The 19,765-nt window shown below is 39.3% G+C and overlaps 2 protein-coding genes across 2 annotated transcripts in view; both read left to right on the top strand.

Moving 5' to 3' along the window:
• Window positions 1-4,011, top strand: part of LOC109068973 (XK-related protein 7-like) — a 67,267-nt gene extending 63,256 nt beyond the window's left edge. Inside the window, exon 3 of the mRNA XM_042712891.1 lies at window positions 1,405-4,011. Coding sequence (XP_042568825.1) covers window positions 1,405-2,381 — 977 coding nt within the window. The 3' untranslated portion in view covers window positions 2,382-4,011. The remainder of the gene's footprint in view (window positions 1-1,404) is intronic.
• Window positions 4,012-7,820: 3,809 nt separating this feature from the next.
• LOC122135072 (cerebral cavernous malformations 2 protein-like) lies at window positions 7,821-18,723 on the top strand. The gene is made up of 10 exons (XM_042712890.1): window positions 7,821-8,029; window positions 10,329-10,487; window positions 10,569-10,652; window positions 10,791-10,974; window positions 11,400-12,013; window positions 13,513-13,642; window positions 14,123-14,186; window positions 14,588-14,738; window positions 17,029-17,167; window positions 18,318-18,723. The coding sequence occupies exons 1-10, from the start codon at window positions 8,000-8,002 to the stop codon at window positions 18,596-18,598; spliced, it is 1,836 nt and encodes a 611-aa protein (XP_042568824.1). The 5' UTR covers window positions 7,821-7,999; the 3' UTR covers window positions 18,599-18,723.
• The last annotated feature ends 1,042 nt before the right edge of the window (window positions 18,724-19,765 follow it).

Below are 19,765 nucleotides of genomic sequence, written 5' to 3'. Positions count from 1 at the left end.
ATGATAACATCAGCTCAGTGTGGAAGCCTCCTGAGATAGCTCCATATCTCTCAATCACACACGCTCACACACACCTCCTCTTCACCTTTTCACTCTACCTTGCGCTCTAGGGTGCTTGCAAACATAATATAAAGCGCCTGTCTGTCTCCCTGTCAGCAAGTCAAACACACACACTCACACTCGCTTTCTCTAGTGAGACATCCTCTCAGGCAGTAGGGGAACAAGCCCTGTGATTTGTTGTCTCAGCAGGTGTTGTAGCTTCTGTGAAATATTATTTGAAAACTAAAACAAAAGCAACAACTGTTACTAATCATTGAACTTTTTTTACCATCTACCATTTTTTCTACCATCACTATTTAAAAATCAGCTCGCACATCTCTGCCGGCTCACATCGGTTTGTGTTTCATAAGAGCCACTGAGATGTCTGGAATTAAAATCGCTTTGCATCTTTGCCTCATCAGAATCTATTCCCTGAAAATATGTCTGTCATGATGCAAGGTATTTTGCACATTCATATATTATGAGTCCAGATAGGCAAGCGACATCAATTAGGGTCTGAATTATTAATGTTTTGAAAGTTAATTATTCAATCACGTTCAATTAGGAATGAATCACATCAGATCTAATTAAATATTGAAGCCAGAACTCTGAGAATGTGGAAATGTAGTTATTCTTAATGATTTTGATTAGCTTTTATATTTAGCACTTGCCCATTTCAGGCTATTTAAATGGCCAAGAGAAGCTGCATGGATGCAGCATTTATGGCCAAATAAACACACAAAGCAATGGAGTTCAGTGATATTTTGTGAGGAAATAAAACATGGCATTTAATGCCATTTTAAATACATTTCACTCTTTCTGGAATTTGCACCCAAGTCAAGTTGTCTCATTTGCAAGTTTACACTGTACATTATAGTCACTATAGACTGTGCTACAAACTGAGATTTAAGACAGACTAAGATTCCATATCCAGTGTCAGTAATATCCATTGACATTTTCTCTATCATAAATACAATTTGTGTGGTTTAAATGATTGATGCTAGTCCCAAGGTTTTTTTTTTTTTTTTTTAGTGGGCATTTTCTATGTTTTCTCTATCAAGTCAGCTAATGTTGGAGCAGCAGGGAATCTTGTTGAGCAAGTTAGTTATTTAGAGTTAGAGTTATTTAAAATGTCAACATTTAAACAGCTATGTGAACAATAGCAAATCCTGTTTAATATTTCTTTGAGTATTAAAGTTTATCACCAGCACAGTATTGCAAAAAAGACACTCTATATTTAGTACAGTGCCATATGCATAGAATGCATTGGCCAAGCTGCTTTTGTATATATTTGTAAAGTATAAGTCTGGCTTTACTTGACACTGCTCAAGCTGTCTCCCTGCTCTTCTTGCTCTATCTCTGTAGGTCTCTCTGCATCTGCATCATTGGTTTCTCTCGCCTGGATGATTGCATCCTACCAGAAGGTTCTGCGTGACTCTCGTGATGACAAGCTTCCCATGTCCTACAAGGCCGTGATTGTTCAGATGCTCTGGCACCTCTTCACCATCGGTGCTCGAACCATCGCCTTCGCCCTCTTTGCTTCAGTCTTCCAGCTTTACTTCGGGATCTTCATCGTGGCCCACTGGTGCGCCATGACCTTCTGGATCATCCAGGGTGAGACCGACTTCTGCATGTCCAAGTGGGAGGAGATCATCTACAACATGGTGGTGGGCATCATCTACATCTTTTGCTGGTTCAATGTCAAGGAAGGCCGTGCCCGCTTTCGGCTGGGTGTGTACTACTCCGTGACTTTGGTTGAGAACGTTGCACTCACTGCCGCTTGGTATATTCACAGGGGACCTCACACCTCGGACTTCTACGCCCTGATTATTGTGTGTGTGGTGCTGTGTAGCTATGCTTTGGGAACATTCTTTATGTTTGTCTATTATTGCCTGCTCCACCCAGACGGACCTATCCTGGGAGCTCAATGGAGCTGTGTGGAGGAGGGAATGGGGGTAATCAGTCTGGGAGGCGTTGGGGATTTGGGAACCCCCTTGCCCCAACCAGACGTAGTTACTAGCCCCCCCAGAACACTTCAAAGGACTACTGCTGGGGATCGGGAAATAGGGGCCGGGGATAGAGACAGTTGTCTGCCTGTGTTTCAGGTAAGGCCTCCTAGTGTTCCCCCTGCTTCCTTCCCACGTCCCCCAAGAACTGAAGGTCCCGTTATCCGCATCGACCTGCCAAGAAAAAGCTACCCAGCCTGGGACGCTCACTTTATAGACCGTAGGCTGAGGAAGACCATCCTAGTGCTAGAGAATACATCTCCCGTGACGCCTCGGATCCAGTACCAGACCTTCAGCAACCCCAAAGAAGTGACAGAGTACGAGACTACGGTGTAGTGTTCTTCATACCTCCGCCTTCCACGTGACATCTCCATGCAGAGGTGGAAATCAGCCACCATGAGGTTATGGTCCGATCCTTGATGGTCGGCATGGTGCTACACGGTGGGACTGCAGCATGTTTGGCATTCAGATGCCTGGGAGCGCATGACTGGTGCACATCAGGCTGGACAGGAGTAATGTGGTGTTTACAAGACCTGCATGGAAAGTGAAACTAGGAAAGGGGCTTACCTTTCTGCCTATGCACTGAACATATAAAAAAGAGCTTAAATGACAGTGATGAGAAGTAGAGAACATTTGTATTATATAGATGAACTGACCAATCAGTATTCCTCAGGACCAGCCTGACTGCTGCACTGGTCGGAGTTTAATGTTCAGTGACCTGAAAACAGTACAAATTGTATATTGTTTGCTTCTGTGAATGGTGAGGTTAGCAAGTTCAGTCATTCATTTCCTCAAAAGAGTTCTTCTGTAGTTATTGACTTATTTATTTATTTGATTTATTTTTTATGAATCTGTGGCCATGTCTTTGATATAATTCTTCTAAATGAATATACATAAATAGATATTATCTTTTGCTATATGTATACAATAGAATGGTGCCAGTGTGTTGGTATGAATGTTTTTTTGGGTTGTCTGGTCATGCTGCATTGTTTATCTGTAAAGTTGAAGAAAAAAAAAATGCCATATAGTAAGACAAAAAGCTGTGATCAAATGTAGTTGAACAAAAAATAATACTGTAAAAAAAAAAAAAAGATTCAGATGACAGCCTCGGAAAAGTAAAAACAAAAAGTGAATATGCGTGTTTGAGTGTTTCATGAAAATGGTTTTGGGAGCAACTGGGAACATAAAACTTGCAAACGTCTGAGTGTTTGTGTTGCATTTCACACAGAGAAAAAGCAAATGATTGACAGTGAATTCTAATCCTGTATGTGAACTCTCTTTACTGTAACTACAGCAGCGAGTCTTGGTTTGGTCCGTCCGCAAGCCTCAAAACCCTTTTACATCTGTATTTGTTCATTATTTTTTTGTTATTTGGAAGGGGTGGCCATTGCTGTGGTTATGAGGAGTTTAGATTCTGAATTTTTCAGGGCTTTGTGGTTTGGCTATAGTGAATGTTCTTCTTGGCCACGAAAAGCTGCTGACTATTGGGGACAACAATGTTTGTGTGTGTGCTTGGGAGAGAGAAATACTTTTTTTTTGTCACCTCATAAAATGGTAAGACCTCTTTTAGTTTTAATTGCTTATCCTACTCAGCTTTTTTCCAGGGCTTTTTTTTTTTTTTTTTTTTTTGAGTAACAAAAATTGTAAAGAAATCACTCCAATTACAAAACAATCACAAGACATCAGCTAAAGTGTTTCTCTCTCTCTTTCTCACTCTCTCTGTGAGGTATTTCGAGGTCTTGCTTGCTGCATTGAAATTTTATTGCTTGGTTAAAAACCAAGCAGAAAAACCCAGAGTCATGGTGGGTAATTGCCAAAGACAAGAACCCTGCTGTCCAGTCTGAAGACGCTGATGGAAAACAAATTATGTTTGGGGGCTGTAATCATGCTGCCATATAATGGGACGTTCATACATACAGGGATTTTATTATTGGAGGTTGTGGAGTAAGTTGAGCAAGGTGTGGACACTACCATAAAGCAAGGAACAGCCACTGTGAACAACAACACAGTTACTCCGAGTAACTGTGTTGTTGTTCACAGTGGCTGTTCCTTGCTTTATGGTAGTGTCCACACCTTGCTCAAATCATACTGCGTAGACTAGTCTTAAAAACTTAAGTCATCTAATATTTTTTTCATTCAAGATTGGTCATAACTTTTTAACTTTTTAAGGTCAGTTACAAAAAATGTAGCTCTGTCTAATTTTAATCCAAAAAGACTGTTAGTTGGTCAAACTAGTTATTAAGCCACAGTCTTAACATAAAGACTGTTAGTTGGTCAAACTAGTTATTAAGCCACAGTCTTTATATATTATTGGTTTATTAATTGTATTAGTTGTTGGTGAGAAGATGAATCCATTGAAGTTTTGATATGAGAGTTGGAATCCATTGAATTTTTCATGAGTATGTTATCTTTTTTTTTTAAAAAAAGTCTGCACTTATGTGCTCTAGCACTGAACTCTGATACTTATGGAAAGTTGGTATAGTGACACTGTTTAGTGTTCTCATTTGGACTAATTCCTTCTGCTTGTATTATTCTCAATCTAGATGAAAGCGTCTGATTAAAGAATAAATTTAAATGTAAATGTAATTTGGCATGGAATCCTTTTTCCTACAGCTAAAATGAATTCAGAAGCAGAAAGTGTTTGTATAGAAATTGCCGCAGTGCATATCCATCATACGTGAGTATCATGAACAGGATGAACAATTATCAGTGCATGAATCAAACTCAATCTGCATCTATAAATGCTAACAAATTTTGACCCGGATTTCCAAACATCACTCTTCAATTATAGCCCTGTATATGGGCAAAAACAAATCTTATAAATGAGTAAAATCACTCCTAATAACAATAACTACATTTTACCTACACTCAACTACAAAAACTCCACAGGAGATGAATCACGACGTGCAATGCCTTGGAACTTCAAGAGTCGCTGCTCAGTTGAATAAAGTTAAACCTTGTCATATCACCGGATATGCCCACATCACAACCCTATCAGAAACCGTTATTTTACTGCCATTTGATATGCTTCATTTGTACACTCTGAGGATCATTTTACGATTTAATCAGTCAAGACTAATACAGAATGAATTAAATGAACTGAAGAATCACTCCAATTAGATTACTGATTACTTAAAAATTGAAAAGAAAAATGTAAATTTGTGAGCAGGTTGATCAATATTAATCGGCTTCAGAGAAACTAGACATCACTACCATTCTCTGAGTTCCTTTGGTTTAAAACGAGAAATGAAATTTAGTGGAGTAAAAAATAAATAAATAAATATAACTTCATTACTGTCATTAATGATTGTCTTTCTCTCATATATTACATGAAATCATTCTACATTATTTATTATAACAAACATAAACATCTGGTGGCAGATAGAGAGCGTGACACACTGGCAGATGAATGTTGTATCCTTTGACAGGTTGCTGTGGTAACTGCAGGATCATTAAGCAGGGCTGCAGGTATATTTGATGTGAGTCTGAGTGTGTTTGTGGTCTGAGAGCTTTTCAAGGTGGCCCCTCTCCTGAAAACTGACCCACCATTAGCTCTTCTCCTCCTCCACTTATGCCCTTGCGGGAGAGAAAAACGAGAAAACTCTTAAAGTACATGCACAGCACATGCAATGCAGTTTGCATGAAATACCATATACCTATAAATATAGCTGAATGCAGCCAAACCTGAATGTTAGTTTCAGTGAACTGTGAAGGTTTACTCCTAAAGGGTGTTTTAGAGGGCTTTTTGACCAGACCATGACGATCAAGCTTGACCTTGACCATCAAATTCCAATGCTATTGCTCTTTTTTCAAATGTATCATTTATTATTGCTTTAACCATTATTATATTAATGTTAACCACAAACCACATTTTAAGTTTCCCAAAGAATCTTTTAATGAACAGTTCTTAAAAGAACCATTATTTTCTTAGTGTGAAGAACATCCAAGTAAATTTTTTCCACTATAAAGAAACTTTTGTGCAATATAAAGATTCCGTTTATGTAAAAGGATCTTCATGGAAGCACAGATGCCAATTAAGAATGGCAATTAAGATGCCAATTATTTTTATTATTATTATTATTATTATTATTATTATTATTATTAGCAAGATTTTAGTTATGTACAGGAGCCTAAAACAATGCCTAAATAGTTATTTGACTAACACTTATTTCCCCATCTGATAACCTGAGTCACATCAGCTGCAAATGAAAGTCTTATCATTCACAGTAAGAATATGTATTATAGGGTCACTTGATTGCACAATAACTTTAAACACAAAAGCACACTGCTTACTCCTCAGCGTCCTCTATGGCCCAGATCATCTGCAACTGATTTAGTGACTATCTGGCCATTGTCCCAGTATGAAATTGGGTTTATGTGAATTGTTCCTTCTTAAAATGAGCTACCAGCATGTTCCCCTGGGCTGTTTAACAATCCAGTTCTATCCAAGCACAGTCTCTGACAAACTGCACATTTCGGGCATTACTTTAAGAATAATTCTTCTTGCCCTCCTCATAAAGTTTCATTGCATTCCTTTAGTATATGTCATTAGGCGTAGTGAATAGGCTACTGCACTGTTGCACTTTACAATCAAAAGTAAAGTAAATCAAAAAGACAACTCTCTAATTTTTACAAGGGTAAAACAGGTTAAAACAACAGCAATATTATTTTAGATAACTATAATGCTCTTCCTGTATAGAATATGTAAGGATATAACGTGGGGTTTTGTACAGCTCAGGGCAGTGAGTAAGCATGCCTTCTCTCTGCAGGTGATAAGCTATCCAAGTTTAAGTGCCACTCCCCATTGAAACAAAGTGCTGACCCACACTGCCCCCCAGTGCATGATGCGAGTAACTGCGAGTAACATTGACATGACTGAGCTGCAATGGGTAAGGTCAAATTCAAACACTGAGAATTTAATTGGTGAGTTTTTTTAATGTTCCGTATGCAATTCTTGCTTAACCTTTGTGCTGTGCTAAAATAATAATAATAAATTGGTGAGGCATTGGTTTCATTGATCTGAGCTCAGTTTTTGAGTGAAAAGTAACATTATTTGTAGTTATTTTTGGCAGTAGTTGTTTTTGGTCACAGTGAATTATATCCACACTGCTGACATGTTTAACTAGTGAAGCTTATCCACATTGAGTGTATGAAACAGAGGCTAACACTTTCGAAATGTGCCATCAGAGAAGCACTTAAAATCAACTGTTCCAAACAATGTTTTGGAACAGTCAATGTACAAAACCAATTTGGCTGAAATTGAAAACTATTTTTTCGAATTAAGCTGAATGTTGTCAAAAAAAAAAAAACGCACATAGCTATCTTTTGCGACTTGCAGTTGTTTGTTCATGTCTCAGGCCTATTTGTTTCTTAGAATTGTAACAGAAAAAAATCTACACAAAAACTTTATTATTATTATTAAAAAAAAAAAAAAAAAAAAAAAATATATATATATATATATTGCTACAACCCATTTAAACAGTGTCCTCAGTGAACTGAAACTCCTATGGAAATTTAAAGTTGTATTTTAATAATTGCCAGAAGGACTTTGGGATTTGTTTTGTTTTGCTTAAATCTGTGTAAATATGTGTTTATGTCATTAAGGTGTGTGTGTGTGTGTGTGTGTGTGTGTGTGTGTGTGTGTGTGTGTGTGTGTGTGTGTGTGTGTGTGTGTGTGTGTGTGTGTGTGTGTGTGTGTGTGTGTGTGTGTGTGTGTGTGTGTGTGTTTACGACCCCATTTTGTGTATGACTGTGTGTTATCAGTAGTTTGAGTGTGGAGGTGTTTGGGATTTTAGATCAGAGTCTCTGGTGGAGTTTCCTGTCCAGCAGGAAGTGTGTTTCCTGCACAGTCCTGCCTGGCTCCAGAGGGCTGAGAGGAGATTGGGCCTGTCCTACACAGAGCCACACATACAAACACACACCTATGCACACAGCTAGCCATCGGGCTGGTCAATATGGACTATGAGCAAAAGCGAGCCAAGAAGGTAGGTTCTTCTGTTTCAATATACATTGAAACTGGCTAAATGTACATTTAGGAATATTTCAAAGATATGTGTTTGAAGTGTGTTGCGGGTTCTCTGTGAACCTGGTCATGTGACCTCCTATGTGGAAATTTTCTGTATAGTGTATGCGTCTATCACATGATATACCAAAATCATTTGGCGGGTGATATATTTATACCAGTGATGCTGTTTGTTTGTTGACTCGTCTCATCTCAGCTGTGGTGTTCGCTGAATGCAACAGCTTATTTGGAATTAATTTTTTTATATGCATTGAAATAGGGTTTGTGGACTATTATGAAATAAAAATATCATATGAATTTTACACTATGCTTTAAATGTAAATACATTTCCAAACACTGTCTACTATGCCACACCGATATTTTCATGTTCATATACACAAATTCATTTTTAATAATTGCTCTGGTTTTATGAATCTTCGATGGCAGTCTTAACATTATATTGTACAGTTTTCCTACATGCAACTCCTGCTTCATGAGTTCCTTTTTCAACAGGTGTGCACATGTGCTGCAATGCATATATTTACGTACATACATATAATAGTAATACAGCAATTTAAAATAATTGTTTTCTATTTTAATATATTTTGAAATGTAATTTATTCCCATGATTGCGAAGCTGAATTTTCAGCCATTACTCCAGTCTTCAGTGATGATCCTTCATAAATCATTCACATATATGTATGTATGTATGTATAGAGAGACCCTGCGTTCATTGAAATGGACATCACATGATCTCTGTGAACCAATACAATTATACAAGAGCAAATATCAGGCGGATAAATTATTATTTTTTTTTAAATCAGGTCTGAAGGGGTTAAAATGTAAAGTTTATGAGTTTATGTATACATGTGTGGATATATATATATATATATATATAGTACATACATACATACATACACACACATATATTTTAAAAATTAATATCTTATATTATTTCATAGAAGGTGTACAGCCTGGCTTTTTCTTTTTCTCGTTTTCTTCTCTTTTTTTTTCTTGAGGCAACAAAATGTAATATATATATATATATATATATATATATATGCACTGTGTTCCATTTCAAATAAAGGAAAGTGTACCACAGAGGGTTTATGTACATTCTAAGGCAATATGTAGTGTGAGGTACCATTTTTTTCTGAGACTGTTTCCAGAGATTGCAATGCTGAGCCACACCTCAGCCTCAGTTTAAAACCCTTTCTCAGGGTACAGGAGCTTTCTGGCTACTGGACAAACACAAATATTCACTTGTATTTCTTAGATAACTAAAGGCCATATGCAAAAGCATCAGTGTCATATCCAGCACTGATCACATCAGAAATTAGTGGATTTTAAAACATTTAAAACGAAGAAAAATTGTTGCATAAAATGAATAACAAATATTTAAGCTTCTGCTCTATTTCTGGGTTACTAATTAAACAGCAAATCCTCTGAGCCAAGGGACACAGCAGTATAAGAGGCCAGTTATTGCTTCATAATATCTTCAAAGGATTAGATTATTATGTATTTCTGTGGTGGTGGTGGGGGGGGGGGGTCATTGTAGCTGAAGATAGTGATAGTTGTGTTTAGGTTTAATGATGGAGTCATGCAACATGGTTGATTAGTTGTTTTGAATTTGCCTTTCTTAATGCATTTTGACTAACACCCAGAAAGCAGTCAGGATGATTGATGTGCCTCATTTAGATCCCATTTGATGTGAACACACACACCTTCCCTGACATGGTGTGTGATTGATGCACAGCTTTATACATTCCTTACATTTGAAATGCTTTTCCTCATAGACAGAACACACACACTGTATAAATCAGCAGGTTGTCAGTGGGGCATGTTGTCTCTAATCTGTCTTCTAACAGCTGTCTCGCTGAGCAGCAGGCTGATGTCTGTGTTACATCATCATAAAAGCAGATTTCTACATCATCATAAAAGCATAAAAACAGGCTTTCACAAACCTGACATCAAGCAAGTGAAGTTCAAATTATACACAACAGAACTAGTAAAGCCTCGTTTTAGTTTAAGTTTCTGTGCATGTCCATATTCTAGATAAATTCAGATCTGAAAAGTTACTGGTGCAACAAAGCCTCACATGTTTCTTTTTCTCAGAATTCTGAGCTTATATTTCGTAATTATGACTTTTTTCTCAGCATTGAGAGAAAAAAAGTCTGAATTATAAGATAAAAAGTCACAATTATTTTATTTTTTTTCCCCTCATTACTGCAAAATCTCTCATTGTCACTTAATATCTTGCTTTCTCTCAACTCTTCTCTCAGGGCTTTGTAAAGCGTCTGGTGTTCTCTAAATCTAGCCGGCGACAGGCAGATAAAGGCAGTGTGTACCGTAGACCCCTTCACATGCTCCCCCTTTACCCACCTGACTACCTCATACACCCAGAGAGACTCATCTATGACTATGTGGAGAAGGAAGTCAAGGTTAGTCTGACAAGACAAACAAAGCAAACTGATCACATTCACATGGAAACACCATTTGAATTTTATGAATGTTACCAACAGTTCCTGGGACACTTGACATGGGTGTCATGTTCCCTGAACCCATCGAGCAGAGACGAGCTGCTGCAGCTGCTGGACACAGCCAGGGTGAGAGTGTTGTGTACTTTTGGGGAAAAAAAACAAACACTTTGAACCCTCATGTTCAAAACCAACATAAAGCAGATTAAATGATCTGAACCACACAATTAAGCAAATTATACATTCTGTCTCTGTCTCCATCCATAGAAGCTGAGGGTTTTGCCTTTGAAAACCAGTGTGGAACAGGACTGCATTCTCAGCCTGTCTGCTCGATGTCTGCTGCTTACCTGGAGAGACAATGAAAAACTCCTGCTGAGAATCCCCACACATGAAATCGCTGCTGCCTCCTACCTGCGGGATGATGCACTGCACCTACTGGTGCTCAAAACTGGTCAGTAGTAAGTACATGTACATGTGAGATACTAGAGTTTACTGTTTTAGTAAATTGGATTACTGTAAATAAATTAATTCACCAAACACATTTTAGGAATACATCGCATATTTCTAAATAACCTTAGTTTGTTTACTTTTTAAGCAGACAAGTATGGGAATATAATATCAAAATTTGAGGGGGAAAAAACACTACGTGACAGATGTTAAAACACATCCGGGTAAATAATTAACAATGTATGTAAAGCATGTGGACTGTATGTAAATTGGAAAGAGATAAAGCATTGTGGGGAAAGAAAAAACAGTGAAGGTGTCTGTCAGTTTTGGTTTGCATTGCCATTAAAACATTTCCAAGGCAAATTTTTTATGTTATTTTAACATAAATAAGGATTGAAGGAATCTTCAGTTATGTGTTTATAATTTCAGGTCTGAATGTGGACACTGTACTAGCCGGTGACAGTCTGGAGAAGAGGCCCACTGGTTTGGAAAGCCGCAGACAAACTATAAGCAACACTGACCCCAGGCCTGCAGGGGGCACTATGGAGCGTCGCCACACCATCTGTGGTGTGGACTGGAAGCTCTCATCCCGCCATGAGCCTAAACAGGGAAGCGTGGGTGTAGGAGGTGGGACAGGGGGTGGAGGAGGTGGTGTTGATGGTGACAGCCTGGAAGGGAAACGTGTGAGTGGGAGTTGGGAGCGTAGACAGACCCGGAAGCCATGCGGAGGTAGCTGGGAGAAACGGACGATGAGTGGGAGCTGGGACCGGAGGCCTGTAGGGGGCAGCTGGGAGCGTGGGGGAGGTGGAGGGGTGGTAGGAGGAAGCTGGGAAAAGAGGCACGGGCCTGGAGCTAAACCAGGTGGAAGCTGGGAACGGAAACACACGCCAGGTGGGAGTTGGGAACGCAGGCAAGCTTGCACAGGGAGCTGGGAGAGAGGAAAGTCCTACGGCAGCTGGGAGAGGAGGAACCATAATCCTCTGGAGCCCATGCCATGCCCTAATGCCTACTGCAACCTCATCATACTGGCCGTGGAGAACAGGGTGAGGTTATTCAGCCATTTTAAAGATGGATGGATGAATAAATGGATGGGTAAAAAGCCTTTAATATGGATGAATGGAAATGGATTAAAAAGGAATAGATGCGCATGGATCGGCGGATGGATGAAAGGGTTAATATATGAAGAATGTATGAAAGAATGAATCAGATGGATGGTAGATGGATGGATGAAAGGATTAATGGAGGATGATAGATTGAAGTACAGATAAAAGGGTTAGCAATTGAAGGATGGATGGAATGATAAATGAAAGGGTTAATGGATGTATGGAAGGAAGGACAGATAAAAGGGTTAAAAGTGAAGGATGGATGGATGGATGAAAGTGTTAATAAGTGATGGGTGGATGAGGGGAAGCAAAGATAGATAAACGGGCTAAAAGTAAAGGATGGATGAATGATGGATGGGTTAATAAATGAGGGATGGGTTAAAAATCCATTAATCTGGCTGGTTGGATTGATGGATGAAAGGGTTAATAATTGATGGGTGGATGAAAGGATGGATGGATGGATGGATGGATGGATGGATGGATGGATGGACGGATGGATGGATGGATGGATGGATGATGGATGAAAGAGTTAATAAGTGGTGGATAGATTTATGGATTAATAAGTGAGGGATGGGTTAAAATAATTCAATTCGATGGATGGATGGATGGATGGATGGATGAAAGAGTTAATACGTGATGGATGGATGGATGGATGGATGGATGGATGGATGGATGCATGGATGGATGATGGATGGATGGATAAAAGGTTTAATAAGTGTTGGATATATTTATGGATTAGTAAGTGAGGGATGGGTTAAAACAATTCAAGTCGATGGATGCATTTATGGATGGATGGATGAAAGAGTTAATAAGTGATGGATGGATGGATGGATGGATGGATGGATGGATGGATGGATGGATGGATAAATTGGATAATTGAGCGTTGGGTTAAAATCCATTAATGTGGCTGGATGGATGAATGGATAGACAGCATTTCATGTGGATGGATGCTGGATGAGTTAATAAGCAATGATGGATGAATGGATCGACAATACAAACCTGGAGAAATGAATTATTGCTTCTGTATAAATTTAAGATGATTGTGATGAATAAGGAAGTTCTAAATCAGTGGGTGTCACTCTCAGGAATATGAATGCCACACTGTGAGCTGTAGCTGTGCTCCTGCAGTGACCGTGCTGACTAGATGAGTTTTGTCAGCTGTGATGTAAACAGCGCACTCAGAGTAGACTCGCCTGTGATGTAATGCCCAGACTTATGTAAGAGCATGCTGAGTCAGTGATCTGTGTGTCTGTGTGTGCCTGCGGACATTAATATGGATGGGATTGTGTTGAACCACATTACAGTCTGCTTTTGTGGGTGTGCAATATGTGTGTCTGTGCAACAGAGAAAAGCAGAATGGTAGATGCATGTAAAAGTTGTATGTGACCATACACTCACTTATTTTCTCTTCATTTGATTCTTATATTGATCACACACAGGACGCTGCAGAGGAGTACTGCGCGCTCATCTGTCAAATGTTTCAGATCATCTATGGACATCAGACCATTGAATGTGTCGACAGGGCGGGATATCACTACACCATGCCTGACCGTTATTGGCTACAGAGAAGTGGGTGACATCATTATTGCTCTTTAGAAGCCAGTTAACAGTAACAGTAACAGTGAATGTCCTTAAAACAGTGTTTTCCAACTGGTGAGTCAGTCAGGACCTAAAAATAGATCACAGGTCTGTTCTGATCTGGTAACAGCAGGGGAAAAACAAAAGCTAAATGATAAAAGGTCAGCTAACTTTTATCATGTATAATTACAAAGCAACATAAATAGAATTGTTGAATGTTAAGGAGGAGAAAATTCTTCCCATGTCTTATATTAATCATTTTATTATATTTCAAAGTTTTATTTTGAGGACATTTTGTTTACAATTTTGGCACTGTATTAAGTTGCTATACATAGATGTCCCTGAATCCATCCCAGTTAAGAATCGCTGATTTAATCAATATCATATTTTGCAGTATAGCTTCAGTTGCCACTTAAAGAGCACAAATTTATAACATGTTGTCTTTCTCCCTCCCATTAATACTTGTCCAAGGTGACAGCTGCCTTACTGACATGACATATGGCTATGACACAGACTTCAGCTGCTGCAGTTCATAGTGAGTGTCTGTTTGTGTATTATGATTCATGAAATCTGTCTTTATGAATTATCATTACAATCTTCCCCATTTTTCAGGTTGTAAATGTTGATTTTGTAAATCGTTGTCTCAGGCGCCAATGGCACCAAACAGAAATTTAAAAATAATGATCTGATCCTCTCTAATATCGCTTGGAGAAACATTCCAAACTCACACCCGTATTTTTTTTTTTGTTTTTTTGTTTTTTTTGATTGCCTAACATGGGCCGCAGTCTAATATTTTTGCCATTAAGAGCTCAGAGCTTGAGTGCACATATTTTTTAAAAGCTATTTTAATATATGTGAGGAAACAGGGGTGTGATATTTAAAATAGCTTTTATGCTCTGTCACATCTGACTTCATGTGTGTTATCTCTCCTCACAGTGATGGTTCACAGGAAGCATTTGATCCATATTATAGTGAGAACTACAGTGAGAGCTCATCTCTCTCCTGCCATGAGTCACATCGAAGCCTGGCCTCCACACACAGCGACTCTGAGCCCTGTAATGCCAGTCTGCAGGAGTACATGATCATTGTAAGATGCTTACACACATAAAATGATGTAATTGATGTCACAGTTCACCTAAAAATTTAAATTCTGTCATCATTTTCTCACCCTCATGTTGTTGTGTGTATCTGTTTTATTGCATTAAATCAAGCAGACTCTCATAAATTCATATCTTTTGTTAAGGTGAAATTCTTTGGATGGTGCCCCAGTATAAAATCTGACATGCACATACACACCTTTAGTGACATGTGACCAAACTCACCACTCCACTCTTAAAAATAAAAGATTACAACAGGGGATTTTAGCAGTAGTGCCATAGAAGAACCATTTTGGTTCCCTAAAGAACAGTTCTTAAAAGAACCATTACTTTTTTGGTGTGAAGAAAACAGATTTAGAAACCTTCTAAAGAAGCTTTTTTAGAAGCTTTGTACTGTATGTTAAAGGTTCCCCTTCAAGGGAACTTCACACTGCGTCACTGCAGGTCACCATCAACCTATGTATTCATGTTAAATGTAAAATGATAGAAAGTACAATGTGTTTTCCCCAGCATATACACATGAGTGCAGGGGCAGAGGAATCCCCGAATCAGAGTCTTTCTTAAAGGGACAAACACCCAGACCATTACAGCATGTGTAAAAACACTTCTATATTCAAGCACTTTTACAGTCTGCTTTTGTGGGTTTTACACATTTTTTACGTCATCTTCATTGAAAACTCCTGTCCTACCATCCGGACCACTTCAGATCACCTCGCGTCTGAATGGCAAGGCGTATGCGGCAGCGGGTCATGCCGGGAGAGCTTTGCACACTATGGCAGTGCTGTAAGCCTAACTGGCAGACCTGCTTAAAGATTTGGATGAATGTAAGGGTTTGCCTCCGTGCCATTAAGCAAACTGCTGCCGCCACAGGGTGAGCAATGGTGGCCATGGAGAAACATCTGTGGTTGAACCTAGCAGACACTGGGAAAAAAGAGAAAAGCTTTCTTCTTGATGCTCTGCTTTCGCCTTCTGGGCTTTTCGGCAACATCTGTTGAGGCAGTGGTCGAGAAGTTTAGAGAAGCAAAGGCACAATCAGCGGCTTTCAGGAGATACATTCCCCACCAAACCAGATCTTCTCCTAAAGCCTCTGAGAGGGCTGACCCGTCACGATCTGAGGACTGGAGACAGGACCAGAAAATTAGTGTTGTCACTCATGCTTCTCCCCCTTCCCAGAGTCGTGCACAGAGGAGGCGTGATGCTAAGAAGAGGAGGGGAGACCTCAGAGAGGTGATTGACAAGAAGCGCTGCGACCAGCGTTCTGACACCTCTCCCTGATATCCCTCCTGAGTTACATTGCCTCCCCACTTTTAGGGTTTTAAAGTAGGCAGTCCTCCTTTTATAAGTGGGTGGTCTCCCCAGATCTCAGGGTGTTTTCAAGCAGGCGATCCCTCGAATCCTGCATACTTTGGGCTGTCTCCCTGCTTTAGGGTTTCAAGCAGATGGCCCGTTTTTTCAAGTACATAGCTGTTTGAGGACAGTTGTGTTCACAACATGGCTGAATGGGATTTCCCTCTCTTATATTAGTGCTCGGCTGGGTTCCTTCATTTCTGCCAAGTTATTTAATCTCTGGGCATTATTGGCGTGCCGCTATTATTTGGTGCCCTCTCACCAGGTGGTTAGGCAGTGCACCTAGGCGTGGCATAGTGGGAAAAACTGTCCCCTAGGGGACACAGTGTAGAGTTCCCTTGAAGGGGAACATCTCAAATTATGCTTGTAACCATGGTTCCCTTAAAGGGGACCAGATATTGCATCCCCCGTAATGCCTTGGGCTTGACAAAGAAGCTGATGGTGTGCATTACAGGCGCCATCTTATACCACCGGGCACCCCGCTAATGACGTCATAGATTGCATGGTCCAATGAATTTAGAAGGGACCTACATAGCACCTACTCGATGGCCTCCGTTACACTGATGACATACCCCAAAGTGTCCCCTAGGGCCGCGCTGTGTCACGTTCCCTCTCGTGGAACCATGCTTACATGCGTAACCTGAGACGTTCTTCATGGAACCATAGATGCCAATAAAGAACCATTATTGTATAAACTTTAGTGTATAAAGCATTATGAACATTTTGCCTAATAATGTGGTTCTCAACCAGGGGGCCACAGAAAACTTCAAAGGGGGAAATTCAGATAACAGGCAGCCTTGGGGGGTTGAAAAACATGAGGATGATTAAATGACGGCATAATTTGTGGGTGAACGATTCACTGCAGTTATCCATAATATTGTTGTCTTTTTATAGTTCTGTTGTATTGTTTTCCGCCTTACTCTCATTGGTTAGTTGAGGAGTAAGCTGACACCTCAGGAGATTCAGCAGTTTGCTCTGTTTCTGAGAGAATACAGACTTGGTGCTCCAATAGAGCAGTTCTGCACTGACCTGCTACAGCTCTATGGAGACTCACGCAAGTTCCTGCTGCTTGGTGAGAAACCCGCAACACAGAATACAAAAGTCACCTTAGATTCCCTCTCTTTCTCTTTCTTTGCCTCTCTTAAACAATTTGAGTGCCTGTTTAAATCCTCAAGGGGAGTGTTTACAACTGGGATTATTTCATTATAAAGTCAGAAGTCATATTTCAAAAGTCATGATTTATCAGATTGTATCCAGAGTTTGTGTAATTGCTGTCTATCATTAGCTCATTAGAGGGATTAGAGTAACATAAAGCCTAATGAATATTCATGAGCACCTGGCTTTCACTGGAGCAGTCATGGTGCAGCAGACTTTCCAACAACATCACACTTTCACAGTGTGACAGAACTACAAAACTCTCTACTAACACTAGCCGCTGTGGGAAAAGAAACATGATACAGCCTATAAATAACTCTATGACCACGATACAAAAATATAAATAACTCTGTAACTGTGCTATCAGATTTGTCACAAATACATATTTAGATTTAGAGACTCATTAAATAATTAAAGTGGATTGGACAGTAAATCCCCACTGTGACACAAATGTGTCCAACTTGATTAGAAATACCTTGTGGATGTTACTTCTGAAGTGAGCTGGTAAAGGATAAAGCAACTCGCAGCAATTGTGTGCAACAGAGACACAATTACATAACACACACCGGGCCACTTATACCTCTGCTGGCCATAGACTCATCTAACCTGACACGCAAGCAGAAGGCTGAGTCAGCCTGATACTGCTCTGGACAAGTGTGAGACTGTCTGCGCTTTCACCATTCAGACCATTCAGTATTGTTAGTGTGATTTCTTTAGAGAAGAGTTGCAGTGCTGAATAGAAACAATTCATCGCAAACATGTGAATGCTGCCACATTCTCACAGGAAAAAGCAGTTTAAATGTCTTTGCTGTCATTTTAGATTAATTCCATCCAGACATGCTGGATAAAAGTATGATTTTTTTTTTTTAATGTTTGAATGGTAGTTAATTTTTTTATATAAAATGTATTGTTTAAAATGTATTTATTGTAAATTGTCTAAGTGTTTGCTTGTTAATGTGATGAACAATAATTTTAAAATATTCTCAATTATAATCCAACAAATTCATGCTGTCTAAAAATACAGGTTTATGGTGCATTCTCACGTATTTCCTCTCCCATGTGACCAGGCATGAGGCCCTTTGTTCCAGATAAGGATGTAGGAGTGTTTGAGACATTTCTGGAAGACATTGGGATCCGAGAGGGTGGGATTTTGACAGACAGTTTTGGCCGGATCAAGCGGAGCATGAGCAGCACATCTGCCACAGCAGTCCGTGGCTATGACGGCTGGACTCTCCCCTCCGGTTCCCAGGATTTTAACCGCAGAATTGATGACATCACACACAACATTGAGGCTTTAGGCTTTGAGGAGGGGAACGGAGACATAGAAGAGGAAGACTATTATTTGTGAAACACACAGAATGAACTTACTGTACATACTGTATATAAATGTAAGCTACTATATATTTGAACTGGTGCACTGGAGAGTTTTTCAAAACAGGGTTTAGGTCACAAATTTCTTTATATTTATATATATATATATATATATATAATATATATATATATATATATATATATATATATATATATATATATATATATATATATATAATTCAAACTCAAAAAGTAGTTCAGATTCAAATAGTTTACAGTAAATGTGCTATATGTGCACTTTATTGGACCACATTGAGTGCTGCTGGTCCTTTTGCATCTAATTTGCATTTGTAAATCTGCGTATTATTTGCATGCAAATTTGGTTATTTCATGTTCTGCGTGAATGATTTACAAAAGAGCACCAATGTAGTGAGGAAGTGCCAGAAAGACCATAAATAACAATGTATTTGGAGAAAAGGTCACTTAGACATAAAAGGAGAAAAAGAGAAAGCGATCATGTAATAATGACGACAATGATGATGGTGAAGAGTTTGTTTCCAACCAGTGCACAGTACAGTAATCTGCTGGAGCCGGAGGGGCATTGACTATGGCTGCTGTCTGTAGGGAAAATAACTCATGAAAAACTCAGCCTTGACATTCTTTACAGTGACACTGTCACCTTGCCACAGTCTAATGCCCTTCCCTCTTATCTATGCCAACCAAAGAAGGTTGATGGGCATTGAGCCCAGCACTGGGGGTTATCAAAATGGCACATACATCTGTCAGGCTAAACGTTTGTTATGTAATGCGAAGGAGCAGAAGAACAGGGCCAGACAGGGTTTAGGGGGTGGGGGGTGGGTGGGGGGTCAACAGTGAACATTTGTGCCAGGCCCTGTGATGAGGAGGGCCAACTGAGGTCCTCTGTAGAATATCTTAGTAGGCCAGAGGATAGAGAGGATGCATTATTATTAAATTATTTATACTTTAACTGTCAGTACTGATTCGAATAAAGGCCTGACTGACTTCACATTACTGTTTATAATAAAGTGTGACTTCAAAGTACTGTTTATTTTAAGTAAAACACTGTAAAATGTAATAAAGTAAAATGTTAGGATATATACCAAAAATGTGGGTAGAAAGGACTCGTTTATTTTGCTACTGTACAATGAGGCATCTAAAGCGTACTGTAGATATAGACCTTTGC

The sequence above is a fragment of the Cyprinus carpio genome, chromosome A23 (assembly GCF_018340385.1).
Source record: "Cyprinus carpio isolate SPL01 chromosome A23, ASM1834038v1, whole genome shotgun sequence".
Taxonomy (NCBI): Eukaryota; Metazoa; Chordata; class Actinopteri; order Cypriniformes; family Cyprinidae; genus Cyprinus; species Cyprinus carpio.
Note: the sequence above shows the minus strand (reverse complement) of the source record. Positions and strands in the feature narration are given on the sequence as shown.

Bases quoted from the DNA above. Each gene is read 5' to 3' on its own strand.
- LOC122135072 (XM_042712890.1), top strand. From the start codon at position 8,000: ATGGACTATGAGCAAAAGCGAGCCAAGAAG. The intron at 8,030-10,328 runs GTAGGTTCTTCT...CTCTTCTCTCAG, and splicing joins AGCAAAAGCGAGCCAAGAAG to GGCTTTGTAAAGCGTCTGGT. The intron at 14,187-14,587 runs GTGAGTGTCTGT...CTCTCCTCACAG, and splicing joins TTCAGCTGCTGCAGTTCATA to TGATGGTTCACAGGAAGCAT.